Source organism: Coregonus clupeaformis, chromosome 13 (assembly GCF_020615455.1).
Source record: "Coregonus clupeaformis isolate EN_2021a chromosome 13, ASM2061545v1, whole genome shotgun sequence".
Lineage (NCBI taxonomy): Eukaryota > Metazoa > Chordata > Actinopteri > Salmoniformes > Salmonidae > Coregonus > Coregonus clupeaformis.
In genome coordinates, this window is record NC_059204.1 from 43,494,665 (window position 1) to 43,521,294 (window position 26,630).

A 26,630-nucleotide genomic window follows, 5' to 3' on the forward strand; every position below is an offset into this window, starting at 1 on the left:
GCCAGCTGCCAGTGGGATTTCAGTCAATCAGAAGAGCGCTTAGAGAAGATTAATCTCAGATAATCGCCGCTCCTAGATGTCACTGCAGCATAGACCTGGAGTAACACAGCATAGAAATAGTCCCTACTGCCGCCTCCACTAGGCTAACTGATGGACAAACAGATTAAAGTAGACCTACTGATAAATCCACTCATACAACTGAATGGGTTCTTGGAGAGTCAATGAGCTTTCAGGGAATCACTGAGTTTATACTGATGCCCACTCATTCACTCATGCATTAAAAAGCTGTCATCAGTCAGACCTCACGTTTTATCCAATCAGTTCCAGATTCCTTATGACCATTTTGTGATATGATTACTTCAAGATTCAACTTTGACAGTCAATTGCTGGGTCACCATGGGTGGAGAATGTATTTTTCAAACTCCATGCACATTAGGCGTAAACATATTTTATTTAGTTTAGAAAAGCAAAATAGTAGACTAGATATCAAGTAAAAGTCAGGCTGTTTTGCTGTGAAAATTTGTTCTGTAAAACTTGACAGGTTCATTAAGATGAGTCATTACTTACAGTCTGGTTTCTCAGAAACTCATTTGGTTGAGGCACCATTCTTAGGGACCATCGGTACTGTGTGTTGCTCTGAATGTTCATGAGTTACTTTTTTCTCTTTCTTTTCTCTTCTTCCTCTTTTCTCTCACTCCTTCCCCAACAGTCTCTGGGATATGGACAGGCAGAGGAGCTCACTGCATTAGATAGCAGATGCACCCAGATGTTCCTTTCCTATACTGTCCTACTTAAGCAGTGAGAGATAGAGTGGCAGCACATAAGAGGCTTTTCTCCAATGAGGAGAGGAGATGTTCTCTCATAGAGCTCTTCTAAAGGGACCGTGTGAAAAAACAGAGCGGGCTGGGGCTCAGCCAGAACACCAGCCCAGCACCTGCCAATAACACTCACCACTGGTCAGACGCCTGTACCAGCTGCCGGCTGGAAGCCACCCTTTCGCTTTAGTAACCAATGGAAACTGGAGAGCATGAACCACAGTTGTTATAACACATCTGCTATTGACGTGGTGGATAATATCTGAAATGATTTTGGAATCGATTGTTTTTTACACTAGTGAAAGAGTCTGAGGTTGTCAATGCCCCAGGAAAATGTCAGAGAGCAGATCTCTAGAATCCTTGGCTGAGCTGCTATTGACATGGCTGTAATCCCCATGGAGCGGGAGATAAAGATCCAGATTTGACCCCATAATGTTACTACAGCTGATTGATGTGTAAGTAGAGGGGTTTGGTCTCCCTGTCTTCTGGTCCTCACTTATTTTTCTTTCATCCGGGTCTCCTTCTAATCTGGGCAAATGTAAGCTGGTGGGGCTTCAACATAAATCCCCCTCTGTCCCTCATCTGAGCGGGAGATAAAGAGAGAGAGAGATTCAGATTGCTGTTTCTGTCCATCTTCAGCAAAAGAAGCAATGCTCATCAGTCCATCTCTCTTGGATCTGTTTTCCCAGTGTTTGGATGTTGTTGTCACTTTAGGATTTATTTAGCTGGATTCTGGATTAAGACATCAGAAAAGAGAAATCAAGACTTGTTGACGTTTTACAGGTGTTTGAATCAGCAGGACCAGTGAATACTTTTTTTGTGTGTGATTCTGTTTTCAAGATAGATTTTGAAACTCTTCATCACATATATTACTTGAATAAACCTTGCATGTGAAGGATCAAATCTGTAACAGTGACACTGGTTTGCATACAAACTTTTTGACGTTATTCTTTGCATTAATAACACGTCTGCCTCATAAAGGATTCAGTATCCAGTCTACTTTTTGGTCACATAAATGCAAAAGAAAGGGGACTCGTAGGTAACAAGTAAGAAAGTCAGATCTGCTAAGTCAGTTTCACTTCAGTCAAAATACTTTTATCAGTCATGTTTGCTGGAGGCAAAGGTGGCGGTGGTAAGGGAGGGAAGTTCTCGGTGGAGGACCTGTATGGCATCAGCAAGAAGCCCAAATCTTCGTCCTCCGCTGGGGGCACAACGGCAAAGAGAGGGTCCAGGAGAGCCCAGCAGAGGAGTGAGTCAGAACTGGCCACCCAGATCCTGGAGGCTGCCAACAGGCTGGTGGAGAAACGCAGACTGGAGCTGTACCTCAGAGAATGTGCAATCTCCCTGACTGACTGTGAGGCTGAACGCACTGCCATGATATACAGGTGAGAGAGAAAGAAGAAAGAGAGAGTGTAGCCCCACTCTCACTGAATTGAGTGATACATATTCACATGTTTAATGGTACAAAACATTGTCATCTCCTTTTAACACCTTGTATGTCCTGTCCTAATTTAGGAGTGCACTTTCTAAAAAAAATGTAGTCTAAAGAAGGAATATATCTTCTCATCACATTGACAGATTCAATCAATCCGTTAACTATGAGAATAGATTTCTTTAGAAATGTGTTTTAAATCTGATGTCTTAGTGCAGTGGAAACGTTCTGATTTCACACACACAGAATCAAATGAATTCTGAGAAAGAGAGAGGAGATGGGATTATGTTCTTATAAGAGAGAGGGTGGCAGGGCGTAGGGTGTGGGTTGAGACAAATCAAACATCAGGCTTTGGGAGTGAGACAGAGAGGGGCACAGTCTGCCCTCATTACTCCTGCCATCTGTGGATAATCCACTGGCAAACTGTTTTAAAATTGCATTTTGGGCATGGAGTTGTCACTTTGAATGGCCTATTGTTGTTGTGTGTGTTGTTTTTCTATTCCAGAACCCAGGTGTTTATCATCACTAGGAGATGATTTGTATGACCTAAAAGATGGTGACAGATCTGCTGCTTTTGAAAAATGGTCACCTTGCAGTTACACATTTCCCCCACTAGAGACCACACAGATGGTGTAAAATATGGTTGTATGAAGAATATGTCTGGCTGTAAAAATGTATGTTTGTGCCTGACAGTCTAATCTTGTCAGTGTTAATAGGATGTGAGCCGCCTGTCACATTCCCTGTCATCCTCTTTTTACCCAACAACTACCCATTTCTAACCTATGACCCTCAGATTGACAGGGCATTTAAACGACATTGGGATCATTAACGTTTAGAAAAACTCCCTAACCGAAAACCTTTTTTTTTCTCCACATTTAAATCACAGTACAGTTATCACAAAACTACTAGTAACAGGTACCAATCGTCATCATAAAGGGACAATTTTAAATTAAACAAGTACCTAATGCAACAATGCTGTAACGTTAGTAGGAGGAGATATGCATCTTTCAAATTATTTGCCACAGATATAAAGCGCTCCGCATGTAATTGTCGTTAACACCTGGAAAAATGGCAGTGAGACAGGAAAGCGACAACAGCAAAGTCCTGTATGGCAATACTTTGAGAAGTTAAATGAGAAGGTGATGAAATGCAAACTTTGCTAGATGGAATTGAGCTACAGTGGCAGTACAGGTGCAATGCTGAAAGGGTGGCACCCGTGAGACCCAAACCGTTGATGGCAGCAATGCAATCAGGGATGGAGTAAGAAAATCTGAGCTGATTACAGAAATGATTGCAGTTGATATGTAGCCATTATACAACGGGTGGATCTAATCCTGAATGCTGATTTGGTATCCTAATTCCCAAACTAAGGGTCGCGACCCCATGTGGGAAGGAAAAGCAGCCAACAAGTGCTCAGCATATGTGGGAACTCCTTCAAGACTGTTGGAAAAGCATTCCAGGTGAAGCTGGTTGAGAGAATGCCAAGAGTGTGCAAAGCTGTCATCAAGGCAAAGGGTGGCTATTTGAAGAATCTCAAATATAAAATATATTTTGATTTGTTTAACACTTTTTTGGTTACTACATGATTCCATATGTGTTATTTCATAGTTTTGATGTCTTCACTATTATTCTACAATGTAGAAAATAGTAAAACATTAAGAAAAACCTGTAATGAGTAGGTGTGTCCAAACTTTTGACTGATAGTGTACATATATGGGAAACTGAACGAACTGAACGCAAGCATGCAGGGGAAATGCAAAAAAAATTAGACAGATGAGTGACAGAATCAGCGAAATCCGTTTGACTGTGATCCAGGCTCAGTTGACATGCAGGTAAGTGAAATCGAACAGCTGATTGAGCTGTCATGTGACCGAATGCTGCAGACAACTCATTCACGGGTCACTATGGAGGAGTTTTGGTTCCTGACTCAAAGGGAATACTGTGCCGTCTCCCTCCGAGCATTAAAACTCATGGTACGCTGATTCAGTGCTCTTGTCTGCATTAAAAACAAATATCGATCCAGGTTCGATGTGACAGGAGAGATGAGGTGCGCACTGTCGACCACGCCCCTGACTTTGAGACCTCTGACGCGACATGCATCAAGCACACCAATCTCATTAGTGGTGGTGAGATATGAGAAATTATGTCAGACTAATTCGCAATTGACTATCATAGCCCCACTTTAAAAGTATATGATGGTGAGTTGAGAATACAATCAGAAATACTGTTAGAATGTTTTACAATTGACTGCCATAGCCCCAATTAAAAAACTAAACATTTGGCTGTTAATTACTTTTTTTTTCACATGCTTGGGGTCGCGTGAATTTTCAGATAACAAAATTGGGTCGTGGGCCAAAAAAGTTTGGGAACACCTACCCTAATGGCATATCTAGAACCAGACTATAAGATGTCATGTTGAACAACTGTGACGCCCCTTATCGAGAAATTGTACAATGATTGCTCTGCAAGTACAATGCGCGAGCTCTCAAACACCATACCTGGCGTTAACAACAGATTGTTGGAAGGCTATGAACACGCTGTCATACTCCAATGAGCCATCACATTGATGAGAAGTGGGACATGAAGTACGTACTGACAACTGAGAACATGGAGGAGAGGCACACAACAGAGAACCTAAAACGGCATTAATACCATCACTGCTAAGAGGGTTTGGGACAGCAGTAAGGTGAGCGCCGTCTGGTAAGGTTTCCACTAGTTACCACAGCCACAAAGTTGATGGCGAAACTCGAGTCACACTGCATTATTATATTAAGCAAACCAGAAGGCACCATTGTCTTTCTTTTTTTAATTTACTGATAGCGAGGTAAGTGAGTCCGCCAGATCAGAGGCAGTAGGGAGAACACGGGTTGTTCTCTTGATAAGTGTGTGAATTAGACCATTTTCCTGTCCTGCTAAGCATTTAAAATGTAACGAGTACTTTTGGGTGTCAGGGAAAATGTATGGAGTAAAAAGTACATACTTTTCTTTAGGAATGTAATGAAGTAAAAGTAAAGGTTGTCAAAAATATAAATAGTAAAGTAAAGTACAGATACCCCAAAAAACTACTTAAATAGTACTTTCAAGTATTTTTTACTTAAGTACTTTACACCACTGGATACACTTTGCTACTCATTCATTGAAGCGGCATTGCTGGTTGCAGCGCGAATGGAGAAGCGCTTTTCATGGCTTCTAAAAGTGTTGAATAAAAAGTGTTGACAGTGCTGAATAAAAACTTCAACATTAACTCACTCATAAAAACAGCAGCTTTTTGCTGTATTCGTTGACAGTCTCTCTCTATTCATGGTTTTAGACGTTTTGAAATAACTATCAATTTAGGCTACTTTTCTGTGCGCTCGGTTTTCACTAGTTCCCACAGCCACAAAGTCAAAATTGGCTATAGGCCAATCGTAAAAATTAATGAAAACAAAGATTATCCTTTTGGTCTTAATTTAAGGTTACGGTTAGGCATGAGGTTAGCAGTGTGGTTAAGTTTAGGTTTTAAATCATTTGAAGAGAAATTCTAGAAATAGACCAGGCGGGCTTTATGACTTTGTGGCTGTGGTAACTGCATTGCCCCCTAGCGGTCGCATAGCCATATCTGAATTGTGAATTCACTTCATTTTATGATTTTTTAAAAAACTTTAAATGTTAGAATGTAACCCTAACCCTTTATTTTTTATTTTTTATTTTTTTACATTTGTAACATCCCTAATCCGCAGTTGAATAGAGATCTGGCCATGGTGCTGAAATTAGTACAGATGCTTTCCCAATGTAACCCTCACATAACCACTGGTCCTGAAACACCCAATAGGCTACATCAAACACTCTGCAGCACACCAAAAAAAGGCGTGGAAAAAAAGCAGACCTTTACTTATAATCCTAACTCTCCAATGCATATGTATTCTTTATTTGTTATTCATATCCATTCTATAGTTACACATCATCATGTAATCTCATCTCCTGCTAAAAGATTCCACAATATGATGTAATATGTCATTGTGCAGAACCATATCCTGGAAAAGTAACACAAGTTATCAGTCTTTTCAGCTATGAGAGGCTGTATGAATCAATTACAGTTTCTTGGCGCTGAGATAGCTCTCTAGTATATTAGCAGGTTACATTCATGCATCTGGTTACTTTGGACTTTACCCTCATCTCTGAGCAATTAACAGATTATATCCTCTCACTGCACAGATGCACTGCTCATTGATTGGCTCGCTGAGCCGAGCTATCCCTGTGTGATTGGTTCGCACTGGTCTCTGTGCACTCATAGACAGTTGTCCGGTGTTATCGACAGAACATGGGTTCATCCCTGTAGTTTGGGGACATTTGCTCATTTGCAAGCAATGCCAAAGGGCCACCTGCATGCACTCCCATGCACAACAACTTTACAATGATGTTATTATACACGATTCTGCAAACGCAATTGAGCAGTGAAGAAGAAGAAGAAGATGAAGAAGAAGAAGAAGAAGAAGAATGTATTTCACACAACTGTATATGAATGTATATTCAATGTTATTCTTATGGGATATTATGATGGCACATTTTATTTCATGAGCTAAATGTGAGTAAATCTCACATAGTCTGTGTATGTATTAATATTGATGAGTTTGTGGAACACTCAGATTCACAACAAAAATATCAATGCTTTAGGTTTGCTTTTAGAATCATTTATATGTTTTGGTCTCCCACAGCACACCAGCAAGCCATCTGGCCCTTTTACCCATATACCTGATGACTTATGTCATGATTCCTTCAAAAGCCAATTAGGCAGAATGAGAGCTGTCACCACCATTCACTTATTGTACTGTACATCCCCACCCCCACCATTCACTCATATCGGCCAAAAGTATTAGGCTGCATAATATACAGTACCACTTCCTCATAAACTGTGGAGGTAATTAAGAGATCCGTCGACTGCATGCCTGTGTTTTAGTATAGGGTGGTGGAATGGGAAAGCAGGAGTGAGCAAGAGAGGGTGACAGAGACAGAGAGATACCATGAAAAATAGGGGGAGGGGGAATCATCATCAATATGCTTGAGTGTCAGTAGGATTTATGTAATAAAGGGGGTGGCCTTTAACAGACCTGCATGTGTGTGGATATAGTGTATCGAATTTAAGGCTGCCAGTGCGGTCCAGGTTTATCGATGTGTACGCATATGCACCAGTGAAAGGGATTTTAGATTTTCTTCATGCGATTTTTCCCCCTGAATTGTGATATAGTTTCATGCAGATTAATGTATGTTATATGCATGTGTTAGAAAGCACCCATTCTGTTTAATGTGCACGCAATACACACAGAGAGAGAGAGAGAGAGAGAGAGAGAGAGAGAGAGAGAGAGAGAGAGAGAGAGAGAGAGAGAGAGAGGCGCCACTCGCAATCATCGATTTTGCCTGTGTCGTGATTAACACTTTGGGAGCAATGAGAGCCAGGGATTGGAATTATAATTCTGAAGAGAATTAGCCATCATCATCAACAGCTCAAATTAAACAGCTGGACGCAAGGACATAGTGGCATCGCTTTATGCATTTGATTAGATAATCTCAATGTTACCCATTAATTATGCTGTGAAATGGTAACCTTATGCTATGTGGATCGTTTTTTTGATGAGGGAAATGTATAGCCTGACGGATATCCGACAGAGATTATAGCAGTTATGATATTGACAATATTCAAAGTGGATGAAATTAGCACGCGATTTGGGGGTGCTGATGTTGCTTTTTCTGCGTTAGTTCGATGTTGTTGCGTGAGGCTGGGCACTGTGTTAGATATAGGAAATAAATTGGACGTGTGCATGCGAAGACAATGGTGTTTTAGCGCGTGTTGAATTCTGTGAGCCTGTGCATGTGGATGTGGCACGTCCCCGGTTTATATTCGTTTTATTTGCGACGAAATATGCAAGGCGACCCAAGGTGCGAGAAAAATGCCTATAGCTCATGTCGTTGTTGCGCCGCACTCCGGGGCTCTAGCTGGGCTCGACAACAATAGACTAACCTCAGTTTGTAGCTGAAGAGGAGACAAGCAAGCTGATGAATGCTTTACCACCCTACCTATCAAGCTGTAGCAAAAACATATAGCAAGCATCTTCCTCGCCTCCAGGATCTTTCCGGATGTCTCTGCAAGACTAGGCAAATCTGTCGGCTTATTTTAAGTGAGGAATCTGTTGCGCTCCCGTGCAGTGGAGAGCGCGGTTGGAGAGGTAGCCTACCCCAGCCCGTGGAACTGCGCCCCTTGATTAGCCTCCGACTCCGAGCCAAGGACCACACTGTATACCAGCTCCCCACTGATAATGGGAGGAATGTTCTCACTAGAAACCTTTTGAGACTGAGAAAACTCTGAGGAGCTCCGTGTGGGATGCAACACCAGACAGGAGAGGCGAGTCGGAGACAGACCAGACGCTGACTCTGCGTGCCAGGTTAGGGCCTGGATTCTTGCCGGATTCTTGCCGGCGCCTGTGGATCTGGCCAGAAAATACAAACCTTCCCTGTTTGGGCATTTGTCTGGACAGGGACATCATCACTCTAGAACATCTACATTCTACCAAAGCAGCTTGAAGTTGTAGCAGCATTTTTGCAGACATTAGTATTTTGGTGTCTGACCCTAAGCAGCATCCCAAAGAGCCTCTCCAGGGGCCAGTTTAGTGAACCAGAGACTAGGCAGTGATCACTATGCAGGTTTCTTTCGCCTGCACTGAGCACAACCTGAAGAGCCGCAGTGAGGACCGACTATGTGGCCTTCGCACCGCGCCACCCCCTGGGGGAGGCAGTGGAGGAGGTGGTGGAGGGAGCAGCCAAGGGGGTAATGGCAACTATAACACCCATGGCTCAGCCAAGCCCAGGGAGCAGTCGGGGTCCCGCCCAGTTCCCCAAGGCCATGCCCACATGAAGGAGGCCATAGGGCGCCACAGCAGTATGAAATACAGGTGAGCACGGGGGGAGGGAGGGGTACGGAGAGGGTTGCTGAATATTTGGGGTGGAGAGTGAAAGGGCACGCCAACAGAGGTGGCACAGACAGATTGAGAGGGTATCTGATTCAATGAGCGAATGAGAGTTTCAGTTTGGTTTTCATGTTGTGTCTGAAGAGCGATGAAGTCTCATTGACCTCTGCTTAAATGATGGATCATTATGATGAAGGACTCAGACACAGCCCTCTCTCTGGAACATGACAGCAGCTCAGGTTACCCTATTTCCACTTACCATGAAGGGCCTCTCAGACAGCCAGCTGCATTTCAATTAACACCTGAGTTGTAGTGGACGGTGAACAACTACGTTAGGATCACATCATGTCTATTTTTACATGTGTGTGTAAGCAATTGTGTGAAATCACAACAGCCTCATTATATTTTGCTGGTTTCCTGAGCATTTATAAGCATAGAATTTATCCAGCTGTGAACGTTATTGTGGAAAGTAAGTACTATATGCTCATTTTATAGGATTAGCATCACCAGATAAGAACAACAATGGGACTGTTTCAATGTCACATATTGTGATATTGAAATACAGCAGACAGACAGATCTGTCATCCTTTTTAGCCGTTCCAGAATAAGATGGAACGTAATAGAATTGAATAGTCTTTATCAGATTGAAAGCTGCCTACGTCAGAGGAAAGTATCTTTCCCAATCCACTGTCCCACCCTATTATTCTGGATGGGCGATGGAAATGCCCCTTAGCTCAATCGTGACACCATTCTCTTCACTCAATTAGGTTTTTATTTAAGAGGCCATTTAAATAGGGAATGAGGCAGAGGAGGAAATGGGATGCCAGGACATAGTGGTTTATGTAATTTGTGCATACTGTATATTGATATAATTGGATGGGGAATACCAACCTGATTAGTGGGTTTCTGTCATTGGGTTTGTTTTGAAATGAGAACGCAGCCCATAAGGCCATGGCATAGTGCCTAGTGCCTAGTGTCTAGTGCCTAATGCATAGTGTGTAGTGCCTAGTGTGTAGTGCCTAGTGTGTAGTGCCTAGTGCAGCAGACATCCCTGGTCCTTATCAGACTCCCTCTGCCGGAGTACTCATCCCCAAATTCAGCCTGCTGTCCCCACCATCATAACATGACGTTACCACACACAAATATCTACAATGCTCATTTCAGTTCTCCTAAGGAAAACAGCAGATAGTGATGATAGTGATTGGAGTGAGCTCCCCTGTGTTGACTATGTGAGTCTTCTTGTTCTGCATGTCGTCATCCACTCTGAGGAAACAGCTGAGAAAGGGGGGTGGAGGTGGAGGTTAGAGAACTCACTTCCTCCCTCCTCCCTTTTCTCTGCATGATCCCTAATTGCATATTCCAACGCATTAGCCAGATCATTCATCAGAGCTGAGAGGGACTCCTCTTTGGCAGGTCGCAAAGTAACACTGGCCACCACTCCCATTAACTGTCTGTCTGTCTCTCTCTCGTTTGCTTTCTCTCTATAATGTTGTCTCTCACTCCCTCTCTCCCTCTTTCAGTCTCACTCCTGTCTTCCTGTCTCCTCTCTAAGTCTCTCCATTTCTCTCTCTCTCCCTGTAATCTCTCTCCCCTCACGCCACCATTCTACCCCTCCCTTCATCTGTCTCCCCTCTCTCTTTTTCCCTCTTACACTCCCTTCCTCTCCTCTTCTTAGTCAACACTTGCGGTGCATTGCAGCATTCTCTGCACAGGAGCCGGGAGAAGCTGTTATGTGTAGCCTAGCAGTTAAGAGCATTGGGCCAGTAACCAAAAGGTCCCTGGTTCAAATCCCAAGCCAACTAGGTGAAAAATCTGCCGATGTGCCCTTGAGCAAGGCCCTTAACCCTAATTGCTCCTATAAGTCGCTCTGGATAAGAGCGTCTGCTAAAGGACTAAAATGTCAATGTGTGTGCGTGTTTAATATTGGTTTTCAAATAGAATGTCGGTTGTAAAAGACTATGCATGCCTTAGTATGTAAGGGCATGTTTCTTTTGTGTTGTGTGATGCGTCTTCATGTGTTAAAGCACTCCTTTGGGTGCTGCTTAAGTAATACAGTATGTACATGTATATTAGCATATTATGTCTTTCCAGTTTGGGATGAAACTCCTCTGTCTTGTTGTATGTTCCAGTTGTGTGAGAGAGTCCAAGATTAGAAGAGCCACTAATGGAAGAGTGACAGAAGAACAGGGTTATTGATGACGTTAAGGTTGTTAGTAGAAGTTGTTGGGAGTAGAGTAGAGGGTGTATTTGTGGTAGTAGGGCAGAGGGCATGTGCCTGTGAGCATGCATGCTAGTGCCTATATGTGTGTTATTGTCATCGTTGGTTTGTATGTGCGCGCACGTGCGTACATGTGTGTGTTTTGCCTCAGTGAACAGCATGCTCAGTGTGTGTCTGTATTGTGACAATTTGCCACAGCTGTATTTGGAAGAAACCATCGCCCTGAGGAGCTGTGCACTTGCACTGAATCCACATTTTAAAAATATACTACAGTTTACTATAGAATACTACAGTCCTTACTATAGAATTCTATAGTAAACTGTAGAATACTATACTACACACTGTAGTATCCATCGATCATGTGTAGTACTTACTATAGAATATTGTAGTATACTGTAGAATACTATTGTAAATACTACAGTATTATCCGAAAAAAAGGCACTAGTAAATATCACAGTACATTATTGTCCACAAAAACACTACAGTAAATACTACAGTTTAGTATTCACTGTAGTGTTTTTGCGGACTTTAAGTATTTATACTACAGTTAAGTATAAATACTACAGTATGCTACAGTATACTACAGTAAATACTACAGTATTCACTGGAGTGTTTTTTCAGACTTTAGTCTGCAAAAACACTACAGAGAATACTACAATAAAGTCAGCAAAAACACAACAGTGAATACTATAGTATTTATACCATAGTACTATAGTATGTTTTCATGTGGGAACCATCTGTACTGTATATCTCTCTCCTCTGCTTGTCTCAGGTGAAACCTAACTGTAGGCGTCAGCAAAGACTATAACGCTGACTTTACTATAACAGACCAACCTGTGTGCTTTTGGTGTGCTTGTGTAGTGATGGCCAGGTCCCTATAATCACCTAGCATGGCTCCATGATTTATGGCAGGAGAGAAAATAGATGAGAACCCAGAGAAAATAGATGAGAACTTACTGTAGGAACAGAAAGCATCTGTGCCTCTGTGTGTGTTCACTCTGCATGAGTGCATGCATGCATGACTGTTCAGTATGTACCGTAGATTTGTGTGCATTTGCTCATCAAGCGTGAATATTCATATGAGCACACAGACCAGCAACCAGACAGCTCACATGTAAGTAGGCTATGGGAGTTTATGTTTGTGTACTGTATGTTTCTTTGTGTATGTTTTGTGTGTTCTTATGCTTCTTTGTTTCTGGTGCGTGTGTGTGTGTGTGTGTGTGAGTGAGTGAGCGTGCACATATATGTGTTCATATAGTCTCCCACAGACTGACAGACAGCAGCTCTGCGGATTGCAGCACTGCATAGGGGGAGGGGGGCAGTTGTCAAACATACTTACAGTGACAGTGACGCGCCATCATAATCAACCAGAACCCAAAAGAAGTGCATGTTACATATCTACCAGAGGCAGCTCTAATCCTACATTCCCCTCTGTTTGTGTGTTTGTCTCTCTGACTGTCTCAGGGCCAGATCCTAACTTGATTTCAACTCTCGAAGTGACATCGATGCATGATTTACGCTAAAGGCTTCAGCTTCAGTTTATGTTCTCCAAAGAAATTAGGCAAGCATATTGATCTATAGACATAAGCTACTATGCCCACATGAAAAAAATACTATAGTATACTACAGTATTTACTATAGAATTCTGTAGTAAACTGTAGTGTAGTACTATACTATACACTGTAGTATCCCTCGATCACGTGTAGTACTTACTATATAATTGTGTAGTATACTGTAGAATACTATACTACACACTGTAGTATCCCTCGATCATGTCTACTACTTACTATAGACTTTTGTAGGATACTGTAGAACAAGGGTATTCATCAGGGGGTCCAACCCTAGAGGTCAACGGAGGTACTGCAGGGGGTCCACGAAAATATATTGATATTACATTTTAAAAAATTGACAATTTTTTTGTTGTAATTTTTATGTTTTTATGTGCTAGCAATAACATAATAAAAAATGTTGTATTTACATACCTGCAGTAGAAAAGAGGAAAATATATTATTTTTAATTACATAAACTTTATTTCTTAACTCCTAATATTGAGCAAATTACACTCATTTTAGCCAATTACACTAACTGGAGTATCTGACATAGGCTTTGAAAAACCATCCGCGAATAGGCTACCAGTGCGGCAAGTGCCGCTGACTGCTAGTAAGCTTTATTGACTTGGACATAATTTTATGCCAACACATGGCTAACCTTTGTTTAACCAGCTAAACAGCTGCTCATAGCAAAAATGTGTTTGGAGTTACCTTTTAGAGTTTACACTCTAATGTCAGGAGGTCAAAATAATGAAACACTATCTACAAAATCTATTCATTTAAAAATGTTGATTTTTATTTTTAACTTTATGCCCCTTTTTCGTGATATCCAATTGGTAGTTACAGTCTTGTCCCATCGCTGCAATTCCCGTACGGATTCGGGAGAGGCAAAGGTCGAGAGCCATGCATCCTACGAAACACGACCCTGCCAAGCCGCACTGCGTCTTGACACACTGCTCGCTGAACCCGGAAGCCAGCCGCACCAATGTGTCAGAGGAAACACCGTACAACTGGCGACCATGTCAGCGTGCATGCGCCTGGCCCACAACAGGAGTCGCTAGAGCGCAATGGGACAAGGACATCCTGACTGGCCAAACCCTCCCTAACCCGAACGACGCTGGGCCAATTGTGTACCGCCTCATTGGTCTCCCGGTCGCAGCCGGCTGCGACACAGCCCGGGATCAAACCCAGGTCTGTAGTGACGCCTCATGCGATGCAGTACCTTCGACCACTGCGTCACTCGGGAGGCCCTTCATTTTAAAATGTTGATTACTTCTCCTTGCCATTATCATTCACCTGATGATAAGACAAGACATGTGGCAATTTTGGGGGGGGCTAACGTTTTCCTGGGAAGGAGTCCCTGGGCAACAAAAGGTTGAATACTATACTACACACTGTAGTATCCCTCGATCATGTGTAGTACTTACTATAGAATTCTGTAGTAAACGGAAGTACAGTGAGGGAAAAAAGTATTTGATCTCCTGCTGATTTTGTACGTTTGCCCACTGACAAAGAAATTATCAGTCTATCATTTTAATGGTAGGTTTATTTGAACAGTGAGAGACAGAATAACAACAAAAGAATCCAGAAAAACCCATGTCAAAAATTTTATACATTCATTTGCATTTTAATGAGGGAAATAAGTATTTGACCCCCTCTCAATCAGAAAGATTTCGGGCTCCCAGGTGTCTTTTATACAGGTAACGAGCTGAGATTAGGAGCACACTCTTAAAGGGAGTGCTCCTAATCTCAGCTTGTTATCTGTATAAAAGACACCTGTCCACAGAAGCAATCAATCATTCAGATTCCAAACTCTCCACCATGGCCAAGACCAAAGAGCTCTCCAAGGATGTCAGTGACAAGATTGTAGACCTACACAAGGCTGGAATGGGCTACAAGACCATCGCCAAGCAGCTTGGTGAGAAGGTGACAACAGTTGGTGCGATTATTCGCAAATGGAAGAAACACAAAATAACTGTCAATCTCCCTCGGCCTGGGGCTCCATGCAAGATCTCACCTCGTGGAGTTGCAATGATCATGAGAATGGTGAGGAATCAGCCCAGAACTACACGGGAGGATCTTGTCAATGATCTCAAGGCAGCTGGGACCATAGTCACCAAGAAAACAATTGGTAACACACTACGCCGTAAAGGACTGAAATCCTGCAGCGCCCGCAAGATCCCCCTGCTCAAGAAAGCACATATACAGGGCCGTCTGAAGTTTGCCAATGAACATCTGAATTATTCAGAGGAGAACTGGGTGAAAGTGTTGTGGTCAGATGAGACCAAAATGGAGCTCTTTGGCATCAACTCAACTCGCCGTGTTTGGAGGAGGAGGAATGTTGCCTATGACCCCAAGAACACCATCCCCACTGTAAAACATGGAGGTGGAAACATTATGCTTTGGGGGTGTTTTTCTGCTAAGGGGACAGGACAACTTCACCGCATCAAAGGAACTATGGACGGGGCCATGTACCGTCAAATCTTGGGTGAGAACCTCCTTCCCTCAGCCAGGGCATTGAAAATGGGTCGTGGATGGGTATTCCAGCATGACAATGACCCAAAACACACGGCCAAGGCAACAAAGGAGTGGCTCAAGAAGAAGCACATTAAGGTCCTGGAGTGGCCTAGCCAGTCTCCAGACCTAAATCCCATAGAAAATCTGTGGAGGAAGCTGAAGGTTCGAGTTGCCAAACATCAGCCTCGAAACCTTAATGACTTGAAGAAGATCTGCAAAGAGGAGTAGGACAAAATCCCTCCTGAGATGTGTGCAAACCTGGTGGCCAACTACAAGAAACGTCTGACCTCTGTGATTGCCAACAAGGGTTTTGCCACCAAGTACTAAGTCATGTTTTGCAGAGGGGTCAAATACTTATTTCCCTCATTAAAATGCAAATCAATTTATAACATTTTTGACATGCGTTTTTCTGGATTTTTGTTGTTGTTATTCTGTCTCTCACTGTTCAAATAAACCTACCATTAAAATTATAGACTGATTATTTCTTTGTCAGTGGGCAAACGTACAAAATCAGCAGGGGATCAAATACTTTTTTCCCTCACTGTAAACTGTAGTATACTTTAGAATACAGGTTATGGAAAATGTGCTATGTTATTAATTTTACAGTAGGTTTCCTCAAGGAGAAAGCCCACACTTCTATGTCAAAGAGAATTAAACAAAAACATTATAGTAAATACTACAGTAATATCTGCAAAAACACTACAGTAAATACTACAGTTTAGTTTTTTAAATAATATCAGCAAAAAACACTATAGTAAATACTACAGTAAACTACAGTAATATCCGCCAAAAAACAACTATGGAAAATACTACTAATGTCCGCTAATACACTACACTACAAAAACACTATAGTAATACTACAGTTTACTACTCAATAGTAAACAATAGTCTTTTTTTATGTGGGTGGGAGTGGTGAAAACTATTTTTTGTAGTTATCTACATTGATGTGGTCAGTATGCTGTGATTTGAATCCCTGTCAGTATTGAAAGTGAGAGTTGGTGTGTTTTGCCCAGAGGCTGGTTTGTGGGGGATAAAGAATGACTCATGCAATTTCTTATAAAGTGCTCCATCCTCTCCTGCACATACAGGATCATGCACCATTTCAGTCACAAGTACATGTGACTGACACACAAACACACAAAACACGTATGTCTGTACTGTATTTACGTACACAAATGCATACATATGAACAATTCTAAAAATAGCTGGCTGGGCAAATAAAAAAAGAGCAGGGAAAATACAGCAGCGCCCGTCCGCCTGGATCTAAACGCTCTGACGGTCTGTCTCTTTCCATCAGGCTATTTGTGGCGGACGCAGGCAGGCAGGCAGACAGGCAGAGGCGCTGGAGATGAAAAGATGGCGAGTAGCAATGAGTTCCGCTGCAGTTCTGCTGCCTCTCCAGCTGGCTCCTCTGCTAATTAGAATGGAGGAGAGCATGCGTGGAGGAGAGGAGGAGTGCAAGGATGAAACCCGCAGAATTTCCATTGGAACACGCTTGAATGACCAGAACTCACTGCAGCTCTCTGATCCCACTTCTATCCTCCCCTTCAACAGTCAGCTGTCTGGAAAATCAGATGTGGCAGGCCCAGCATTGGGCTCTCCAACCACATAAACCATTTCAATCCGCCCCATGTTATTACTTATATATGCAGAGTATATACAGCTTCATCTGGCGTAGGGCTAAACCACCCAGTGCCCTCCCATTGTTATAGCCTATACACTATATTACACTGAACTGTTGATGTGAGAAGGGTAAAGGTCAACTGTTCAACAGTGGCTGTCTGGGCACTCAGGCAATGGCGATAATACCCTTACTTATCCAGATTGCCAAGCAGATAAAAAAAGAAATGTATTGGCCTTACCCAAGGTTATTCAGAATGTGTATCTGCAGATTGTGTTGTAAAATGTAGTGGAGAGGTGTAGGCATTGACCCTTGTAATTTAGGAAACTAACTTCTGTGAATGTGCATACTGTGCTGGAAGCACTAGAAGTCCAAATGTAGGTAGCTTTTGGGGTGACGGTATTCAGTACATTCAGTACATCTTTGTCATGTCCCTAAGAAATGTTCACACCTCTTATTTTCTCTTCCCGACCGCTGTCTTTCTCTGTCTCAGGAACTTAGGGAAGTCTGGTCTGCGTGTGTCCTGCTTGGGGCTGGGTGAGTACAAAACAAATGGACCAGAACAATATGCATTAGAGACTCCCTGAGCAATGTAACAGAACTGATTCTCTCTGTCTCTCTCCGTATGTCTGTGTCTGTCTCTCTGTCTGTCTGACGGTAGGCACCTGGGTGACATTTGGATCGCAGATCTCTGACGAGGTGAGTTTTGTATTATGTAACAATGATTTGGGACACAATGTTTAACCCAATCTGAGGGTGCAACTGTTAGTCTCTCTCTCTCTCTCTCTCTCTCTCTCTCTCTCTCTCTCTCTCTCTCTCTCTCTCTCTCTCTCTCTCTCTCTCTCTCTCTCTCTCTCTCTCTCTCTCTTTGTCTCTCTCTCTCTCTCTCTCTCTCTCTCTCTCTTTGTCTCTCTCTCTCTCTCTCTCTCTCTCTCTCTCTCTTTGTCTCTCTCTTTCTCTCTCTCTCTCTCTCTCTCTCTCTCTCTCTCTCTCTCTCTCTCTCTCTCTCTCTCTCACACTCTCTCTCTCTCTCTCTCTCTCTCTCTCACACTCTCTCTCTCTCTCTCTCTCTCTCTCTCTCTCTCTCTCTCTCAATTCAATTCAAAGGGCTTTATTGGCATGGGAAAGATATGTTTACATTGCCAAAGCAAGTGAAATAGACAGGAAATAAACTAGGGAAATAAACAATCCAAAATTAACAGTAAACATTATACTCACAATCTTTTTAAAAGAATATAGACATTTAAAATGTTATATAATTGGCTATGTATGAAAGGGAAAATAAATAAACTGATAAATATAGGTTGTATTTACAATGGTGTTTGTGCTCCACTGGTTGCCCTTTTCTTGTGGCGACAGGTCACAAATCTTGCTGCTGTGGTGGCACACTGTGGTATTTCACCTAATAGATAGGGGAGTTTATCAAATTCTTTGTGAGTCTGTGTAATCTGAGGGAAATATGTGTCTCTGATATGGTCATACAGTTGGCAGGAAGTTAGGAAGTGCAGCTCGGTTTCCACCTCATTTTGTGGGCAGTGGGCACATAGCCTGTCTTCTCTTGAGAGCCAGGTCTGCCAATGGCGGCCTCTCTCAATAGCAAGGCGATGCTCACTGAGTCTGTACATAGTCAAGTATTTTCTTAATTTTGGGTCAGTCACAGTGGTCAGGTATTCTGCTACTGTGTACTCTCTGTATAGGGACAAATAATATTCCAGTTTGCTCTGTTTTTTTGTTGATTCTTTCCAATGTGTCAAGTAATTATCTTTTTGTTTTGTCATGATTTGGTTGGGTCTAATTTTGTTGCTGTCCTGGTGCTCTGAGGGGTCTGTTTGTGTTTGTGATGCTGACCTTGGCAGAGTTTCAAAGAAAAAGCCATATCTCAGACTGCCCATCTTAATCTTTTATTTTTATTGGCCAGTCTGAGATATGGCTTTTTCTTTGCAACTCTGCCTAGAAGGTCAGCATCCCGGAGTCGCCTCTTCACTGTTGACGTTGAGACTGGTGTTTTGCTGGTACTATTTAATGAAGCTGCCAGTTGAGGACCTGTGAGGCGGCTGTTTCTCAAACTAGACACTCTAATGTATTTGTCCTCTTGCTCAGTTGTGCACCGGGGCCTCCCACTCCTCTTTCTATTCTGGTTAGAGCCAGTTTGCGCTATTCTGTGAAGGGAGTAGTACACAGCATTGTACGAGATCTTCAGTTTCTTGGCAATTTCTCGCATGGAATAGCCTTCATTTCTCAGAACAAGAATAGACTGACGAGTTTCAGAAGAAAGTTATTTGTTTCTGGCCATTTTGAGCCTGTAATCAAACCCACAATTGCTGATGCTCCAGATACTCAACTAGTCTCAAGAAGGCCAGTTTTATTGCTTCTTTAATCAGCACAACAGTTTTCAGCTGTGCTATCATAATTGCAAACGGGTTTTCTAATGATCAATTAGCCTTTTAAAATGATAAACATGGATTAGCAAACACCAACGTGCCAATGGAACACAGGACTGATGGTTGCTGATAATGGGCCTCTGTACGCCTATGTAGATATTCCATTAAAAAGCATCAGTTTCCAGCTACAATAGCCATTTACAACATTAACAATGTCTACACTGTATTTCTGATCAATTTGATGTTATTTTAATGGACAAAAAATTTGCTTTTCTTTCGAAAACAAGGACATTTCTAAGTGACCCCAAACTTTTGAACGGTAGTGTATATGTTTTTGCTGTTTGTTCTTTGTCATAGAGCCAAAAAGATTGGAGAAGTGGTTTACCCATACATCTCCGTTTTGGATAGATAGCTCTTCATGTTGTTGTTCGTTTAATGTGTTCCAATTTTCCCAGAAGTGGTTAGATTCTATGGATTCTTCAATTACATTGAGCTGATTTCTGAAGTGCTGTTCTTTCTTTTTTCTCTGTGTATTTCTGTACTGTTTTAGTGTTTCACCATAGTGAAGGCGTAGGTTCAGGTTTTCTGGGTCTCTGTGTTTTTGGTTGGATAGGTTCCTCAATTCCTTTCTTAGGTTTTTGCATTCTTCATCAAACCATTTGTCATTGTTGTAAACATTTTTAGGTTGTCTGGTTAACATTTCTAGATTTGATAGGGAAGCTGAGAGGTCAAATATACTATTTAGGCTTTGTACTGGCAAGTTTACATCTTCAATATTGCAGTGAAATGTTTTGTCCAGGAAGTTGTCTAAAGGAGATTTAATTTGTTTTTGGCTAATTGTTTTCTGGTAGGTTTCCACACTACTTTCCTTCCATCATAGCATTTCTTAATAGTATGCAGTTTGTTCAGCTTTGATGCCTCATGATTGAGTATTGCTCTGTTCAGGAAGGCTGTGATTTTGCTGTGATCTGAGAGACTCTGGGTTGAGGTCAGTGATAAAGTAGTCTACAGTACTGCTACCAAGGGATGAGCTGTAGGTGTACATACTGTAGGAGTCCCCTCGAAGCCTACCATTGTCTATGTACAGACCCAGCATGCGACAGAGCTGCAGGAGTTGTGACCCGTTTTTTGTTGGTTGTTTTGTCATAGTTGTGTAAAGCGGGGCATATTGGAGAGGAAATGCTGTCACCTCCAGGTAGGTGTTTGTCCCCCTATGTGCTAAGGGTGTTGGGTTCTTGTCCAGTTCTGGCGTTTAGGTTGCCAAAGACTAGTACATGTCCCTGGGTCTGGAACAGTGGCGGTCGGTGCTGTTTAAGATGAGGGAGGACAATTTCTACTTTTCATGAGCATGGCCTTATTTCTATTACAACATATTGGATGACTGTCATTCATTTTCCATTCACCAACTTCAATGTAACAGCGATAGTTTTAGGCTACTACATGATTCTCAAATTTTCCCTATACCCATCATGAGGTTGCTACAACCTAGCCTATGAATGAAAGTTTACAACGTAGGTGCACACAGGTCGAGAGAAAAATTGACAGTGACACATTCAATACCGCCTTGCACACCCTTGCCTGCATCTAGCTGATCTAGAGTGTAATCATTAGTCCAACAGTTGTAAACGAGAGTTCCTATTTGTTCCGTTCCATTTGCTTACATTTAAGAAATGTTGTTCTACAGAATCGGCAGAATGAATGCACCCCTGATCACACGTAAACACGGTTCACTTTCATAGCAGCCATGTTGTATTCCTTCCTTTTATGCTCTCCCCTCCTCTCACCTCTTCCCTTCGCTTGTGGACTTCAATGCACAACATGTCAGCTGTAGTAAACCTGTTACAATCATGCAGTAAATTTACAGTGTACAGTCAGTAAGCAGTTTAGCACTTACACCAGTGGGCCCCGGTGGCAAAAAATTAGTAAAACAAAAAGCTTACCTTGACTTGGAATAGTTCCAGTGTTGTGTGGGATAGTCATAGCCAGCTAGCTAACATAGCACCCCTCTGTTTGGCTAAAGTAGCTAGCTGCATTTGCTAGCAGTGAAACTGAAATTATTATTTTTTTACGAAATCTCTCTTGCTTCTCCTTCATTTTGGAATAAATTATTTTGTTCAAAACTGTTCAATTATTGTCTTTCTCTCTCTTTGAGTCAACTACTCACCAAATGTTATGCACTGCAGTGCTAGCTAGCTGTAGCTTATGCTTTCAGTACTAGATTCATTCTCTGATCCTTTGATTGGGTGGACAACATGTCAGTTCATGCTGGGTGGACAACATGTCAGTTCACCTGCTCTGATAGGTTGGAGGACGTCCTCCGGAAGTTGTCATAATTACTGTGTAACTCTATGGAAGGGGGTGAGAACCATGAGCCTCCAAGGTTTTGTATTGAAGTCAATGTACACAGAGGAGGATGGAAGCTAGCTGTCCTCCGACTACACCATGGTGCTACCCTACAGAGTGCTGATGAGGATACTGTAGACCTTAATTGCAAAATAGTGTGTTTTAATCAATTATTAGTGAATATATTTAGTATAGTTTTATCTAAAAAAGGTATCTTTGTAAAGGTTTTACCATTTTTATTTTGATGAAACTCACTGAGGAGGATGGTCCTCCCCTTCCTCCTCTGAGGAGCCTCCACTGGTCTGGAAATGATTGATCTGCACGTTTAGGATGGAGAAGCTGTCTTCATTAAAGTATGGGGATTCTAGTGGGGTGATATAGGTAGCACACAGGAGGACTTTTTTTGGGAGATATCATTTTCTTGTACATTTCTAGCCAGATGTCAAATGTTCCTGTTTCGATTAATTTAATATAGTGGGTTAGGTCTGCTGTATAAGAAATTAGTATACCCCCTGAATCTCTTCCCTGTTTCACACCTGGTAGTTTGGTGGATGGGACTACCAGCTCTCTGTAACATAGAGGGCAACCAGTGGTTCCGTCTCCTCTTAACCATGTTTCTTGTAGGATGACAATGTCTGTTTTTCCAATTTCTTTGATGAAGTGTGGTAAAGTCTCTCTCTCTCTCTCTCTCTCTCTCTCTCTCTCTCTCTCTCTCTCTCTCTCTCTCTCTCTCTCTCTCTCTCTCTCTCTCTCTCTCTCTCTCTCTCTCTCTCTCTCTCTCTCTCTCTCTCTCTCTCTCTCTCTCTCTCTCTCTCTCTCTCTCTCTCTCTCTCTCTCTCCCTCTCATTCTCAGTCCCAGTCTTTCTCTCAGTCTCTGTCTGTCTGTCTCTCCCTCAGTTTCTCTGTCTCACTCTCTCTCGCTCTCTGTCCCCTCAGATGGCTGAGAACCTGATGACCATTGCCTATGATGCAGGGGTGAACCTCTTTGACACAGCAGAGGTGTATGCCTCCGGCAGGTCAGCTTTTACACCATCCTCCACTGCTCTCTTCTATTCCTTCTCTTTGTCTATATACACTGCCTGCCTCTGTCTATCACTCCCTCTCTTTCTGTCCATCGTTCAGTCTCCCCACTGTTTATTCCCTTTTGTTCATATTTTTATTCCATCACGTCTTCTCTCCACAGGGCTGAAATCACCCTAGGGAACATCATGAAGAAGAAAGGATGGAGGTGAAATTACTCATATTTCTAATGTGACTCATCTGCATATGAATAGCTCTCTGTCTAATTATATTAAATCATAAATATTTTTCTATGGACTTTGCTTTTCACATTTCATAAGAACAGACAGAAATGGTTTTTAACATAGATTGTTTGAATAAATTGATTATTGTAAATTTTCTGATAATGTTTTATCACTGCTTGGCCTTTTTTCAAATGCTTCTAGCTTCTCTGTGGTTGACATCATGTTACTGTGTGGTGAAAAGCTTCTCTGTGGTTGACATCATGTTACTGTGTGGTGAAAAGCTTCTCTGTGGTTGACATCATGTTACTGTGTGGTGAAAAGCTCCTCTGTGGTTGACGTCATGTTACTGTGTGGTGAAAAGCTTCTCTGTGGTTGACATCATGTTACTGTGTGGTGAAAAGCTCCACTGTGGTTGACGTCATGTTACTGTGTGGTGAAAAGCTTCTCTGTGGTTGACATCATGTTACTGTGTGGTGAAAAGACACATTCTATTTCATTCTTGTGCTCTCTAACCTCTCCTCCCATTTCATTGGCAGGCGTTCTAGTTATGTTGTGACAACCAAGATCTACTGGGGAGGGCAGTAAGTATCCTTGGGGGAAAATGCCAGATATAAGTCATTATTTCTCCATTGTTCTGGCAAAGTGACTCTGTATTGTTGCTATTTATCCCCTTACTATACTGGAACTCCATCACTCTACAGGGCGGAGACAGAAAGGGGACTCTCCAGAAAGCACATCATTGAAGGTAGAATCAAATTAACCTAGGATATAGTGGCAATGATGATGATGAGGATGATGAGGATGATGAGGATGATGAGGATGACAATGAGGATGATGAGGATAATGATGATGATGAGGATAATGACGATGATGAGGATGATGAGGATGATGCCCATTACATTGCAGGTTTGAGAGGATCCCTGTCCAGACTCCAGTTAGATTATGTGGACATCGTCTTTGCCAACCGTAATGATGTCAACAGCCCAATGGAAGGTCAGTCACACAGACCTTCTACTTCACTGTCAATCTGTTCCAAAGAAAATGTGTTTTCTGCTCCACTCCCAACCCTTTATGGTGTGTAATATGTACTCGAAAAAGTGTCTTAATGTTTACATTCTAAGCATATAACAGCTGTGTTATTACAGTATGTTTATTACGAGTTGGTTCATGTCATTTGCAGAGATAGTACGGGCCATGACCTTTGTAATAAATCAGGGCATGGCAATGTACTGGGGCACATCTCGCTGGAGTCCCATGGAGATCATGGTGAGTCCCCTGTTATCTGTCCCTGTTACCTAATACATTCCTGTCAACACCTGCTCTTTTTAGTCAATGACATAAGGCCATTGGTGCGCTGTGGTGATGTTGTTATTGTGTTTCCCTGCCACCAGGAGGCGTACTCAGTGGCGCGTCAGTTTAATCTGATCCCACCTGTATGTGAGCAGGCTGAGTATCACTACTTCAAGAGGGACAAGGTGGAGGTGCAGCTCCCTGAACTCTACCACAAGATAGGTCAGTCATCCACAATCACACAGTCCAGCGAACAGCACCAGATGTCCTCACAATGCTGCTTGCAGAGGACTCTTAATACATTATCGTTCTCTCGTTCTCTCGTTCTCTCGTTTTCTCGTTCTCTCTCTCTCTCTCTCTCTCTCTCTCTCTCTCTCTCTCTCTCTCTCTCTCTCTCTCTCTCTCTCTCTCTCTCTCTCTCTCTCTTGTCTAGGTGTAGGGGCAATGACCTGGTCTCCCCTTGCGTGTGGACTGATCACAGGGAAGTATTGTGAGGGTGTACCTGACATCTCCAGGGCTAACATAAAAGTGAGTTCTCCAGACAAAATACAATTAATTAATTAGTGTATATTCTCCTGTGTTTTCTACTTGATTGGAATTCTTTAGTTGCTATCCCACTTTTTGTCCAGTAGGCCTACAACCGTGGATGACACAATTCAATATTTCTGTGTTCGTTCTGTCTAATATTGGTGCAGGGTTACCAGTGGCTGAAGGAGCGTGTCAACAGTGAGGAGGGACGCAAGCAGCTGGCCAAGATCAAAGAGCTCCACCTAATGGCCGACAGACTGGGATGCACCGCCGCACAGCTAGCCATTGGTATGGATGGTGTGTGTGTGTCTGTGCATGCGTGCGTGTCTGTGCGTGTGCATGTGTTAATTGTTTTTGACCATCTCTATTATCTAATGTCTCTGTCTGACACTCTAACATACTGTTTAGAATTGAAACACAGAATTAAATAGAAAGCGTCAATCTGCCACATCAACTCAGCCTCCATCTCTGAGCTGTCTCCTTCTTCTCTGTCCTCCTATAGCCTGGTGTCTGCGCAGTGAGGGAGTGAGCTCAGTGCTGCTCGGTGTCTCCAATACTGACCAGCTGGTGGAAAACCTGGGTGCCCTTAGGGTAACGACCCTCCCCTCAACATCACACCATTCTGATTTTACACTTTTCAGTGAACACTCAATCAGAGCTCATCAAACTAATGATATTGTCATGAGCATGAAATGTAAAAATATTGATAATACAAAAAGTCTGTATTTTTAGGCATCTTTAATGTCACTTAAGATTCCATTTTAGATTAAGCAAACAAGCAAGCAATCACCAAACCATTTTGGCCTAGTCCTAAACTGACATGCCATGTTATGCCTGCAGCTTATTTCACAGATGACTCCTCAGACCGTGGCTGAGATTGACTCACTCCTGGGAAACAAGCCCCACTCCAAGAAAGAGTCGCGAGCATGAAGAGGAAATTATGGAGTAAAGGACAGAGTCAGAGAAAGATGAAGAAAAGGTGATGATATTGAGGAACATCGCTCTTTCACCCTCCAGTGTAATCAACAACTTGCATGTCCTCAGCAACATTGTGCTTCCAGTATTTGCGCATATCCATTCTGCGCATTGCATTGTATCATGTATGAAAAAAATAAAATAATTCATGTGCAAAAACAAAGATTAGATCATATATATTACAGATCCCTCACTGACTGATAATGTCCACAAACAGAGGGTGAGGCAGGTAGCCTAGCGGTTAAGAGTGTTGGGCCAGTAACCGAAAGGTCGCTGGTTAGAAGCCCTGAGCTGACTAGGTGAAAAATCTGTCGATGTGCCCTTGAGCAAGGCACTTAACTCTAATTGATCCTGTAAGTCACTCTGGATAAGAGTGTCTGCTAAATTACAAAAATGTCAATGTGAGGCCAAAGCATGGAGCGTTAGGTTTCTGTCTTCCAGAGAGACCAATGAGGGCAAAGTTAGAGATGGAGGTAGTTAAATGAAGGAGGTGCTCAGTATCGTCAAGCAAACTGCACTCTACTTTATCAACAGTGTTGTCAATAAGATGAGAACTTTTTGATGCCATGAAGCAACTTGAGACACAGCTCTGCACTCTCCCACTGACTGTGTGACCGGCGCTGTCATAGGACATACACTCTTTCTCCACAGCTAGTGAGTCCCTATGATGTTAAGTACCCAGCAGAGAGCCAAAGGTTAGCAGCACATGGGTGTCTGGCTTGTCATCTCCTTATGTGACTGGCCCGTCACTCTGTGTCCTTTAACAGCAGTGTCTTCC

At 42.5% G+C, this 26,630-nt stretch overlaps 1 protein-coding gene across 5 annotated transcripts; it reads left to right on the top strand.

The window, feature by feature from the left end:
* Positions 1 to 1,461: 1,461 nt before the first annotated feature.
* Positions 1,462 to 26,144, top strand: LOC121579529 (voltage-gated potassium channel subunit beta-3). 5 transcript variants are annotated; one of them, XM_041894189.1, is made up of 14 exons: positions 1,462 to 2,200; positions 17,585 to 17,628; positions 17,753 to 17,790; positions 22,752 to 22,831; positions 22,999 to 23,043; positions 23,596 to 23,640; positions 23,761 to 23,804; positions 23,966 to 24,052; positions 24,240 to 24,325; positions 24,451 to 24,571; positions 24,783 to 24,877; positions 25,039 to 25,165; positions 25,380 to 25,468; positions 25,718 to 26,144. In XM_041894189.1, the coding sequence occupies exons 1-14, from the start codon at positions 1,920 to 1,922 to the stop codon at positions 25,805 to 25,807; spliced, it is 1,272 nt and encodes a 423-aa protein (XP_041750123.1). In that variant the 5' UTR covers positions 1,462 to 1,919; the 3' UTR covers positions 25,808 to 26,144. The 5 variants fall into 5 exon arrangements, with proteins under 5 accessions (XP_041750123.1, XP_041750124.1, XP_041750125.1 ...); XM_041894190.1 differs by having other exon boundaries at positions 25,045 to 25,165; XM_041894191.2 differs by lacking the exon at positions 1,462 to 2,200 and adding an exon at positions 7,607 to 9,170.
* Positions 26,145 to 26,630: the final 486 nt, after the last annotated feature.

Coding starts and splice junctions, on each gene's coding strand:
- LOC121579529 (XM_041894189.1), top strand. CDS start 1,920: ATGTTTGCTGGAGGCAAAGGTGGCGGTGGTAAGGGAGGGAAGTTCTCG. Junction 17,629..17,752: donor TGTGTCCTGCTTGGGGCTGG/GTGAGTACAAAA, acceptor GTCTGACGGTAG/GCACCTGGGTGACATTTGGA. Junction 25,469..25,717: donor AAAACCTGGGTGCCCTTAGG/GTAACGACCCTC, acceptor TTATGCCTGCAG/CTTATTTCACAGATGACTCC.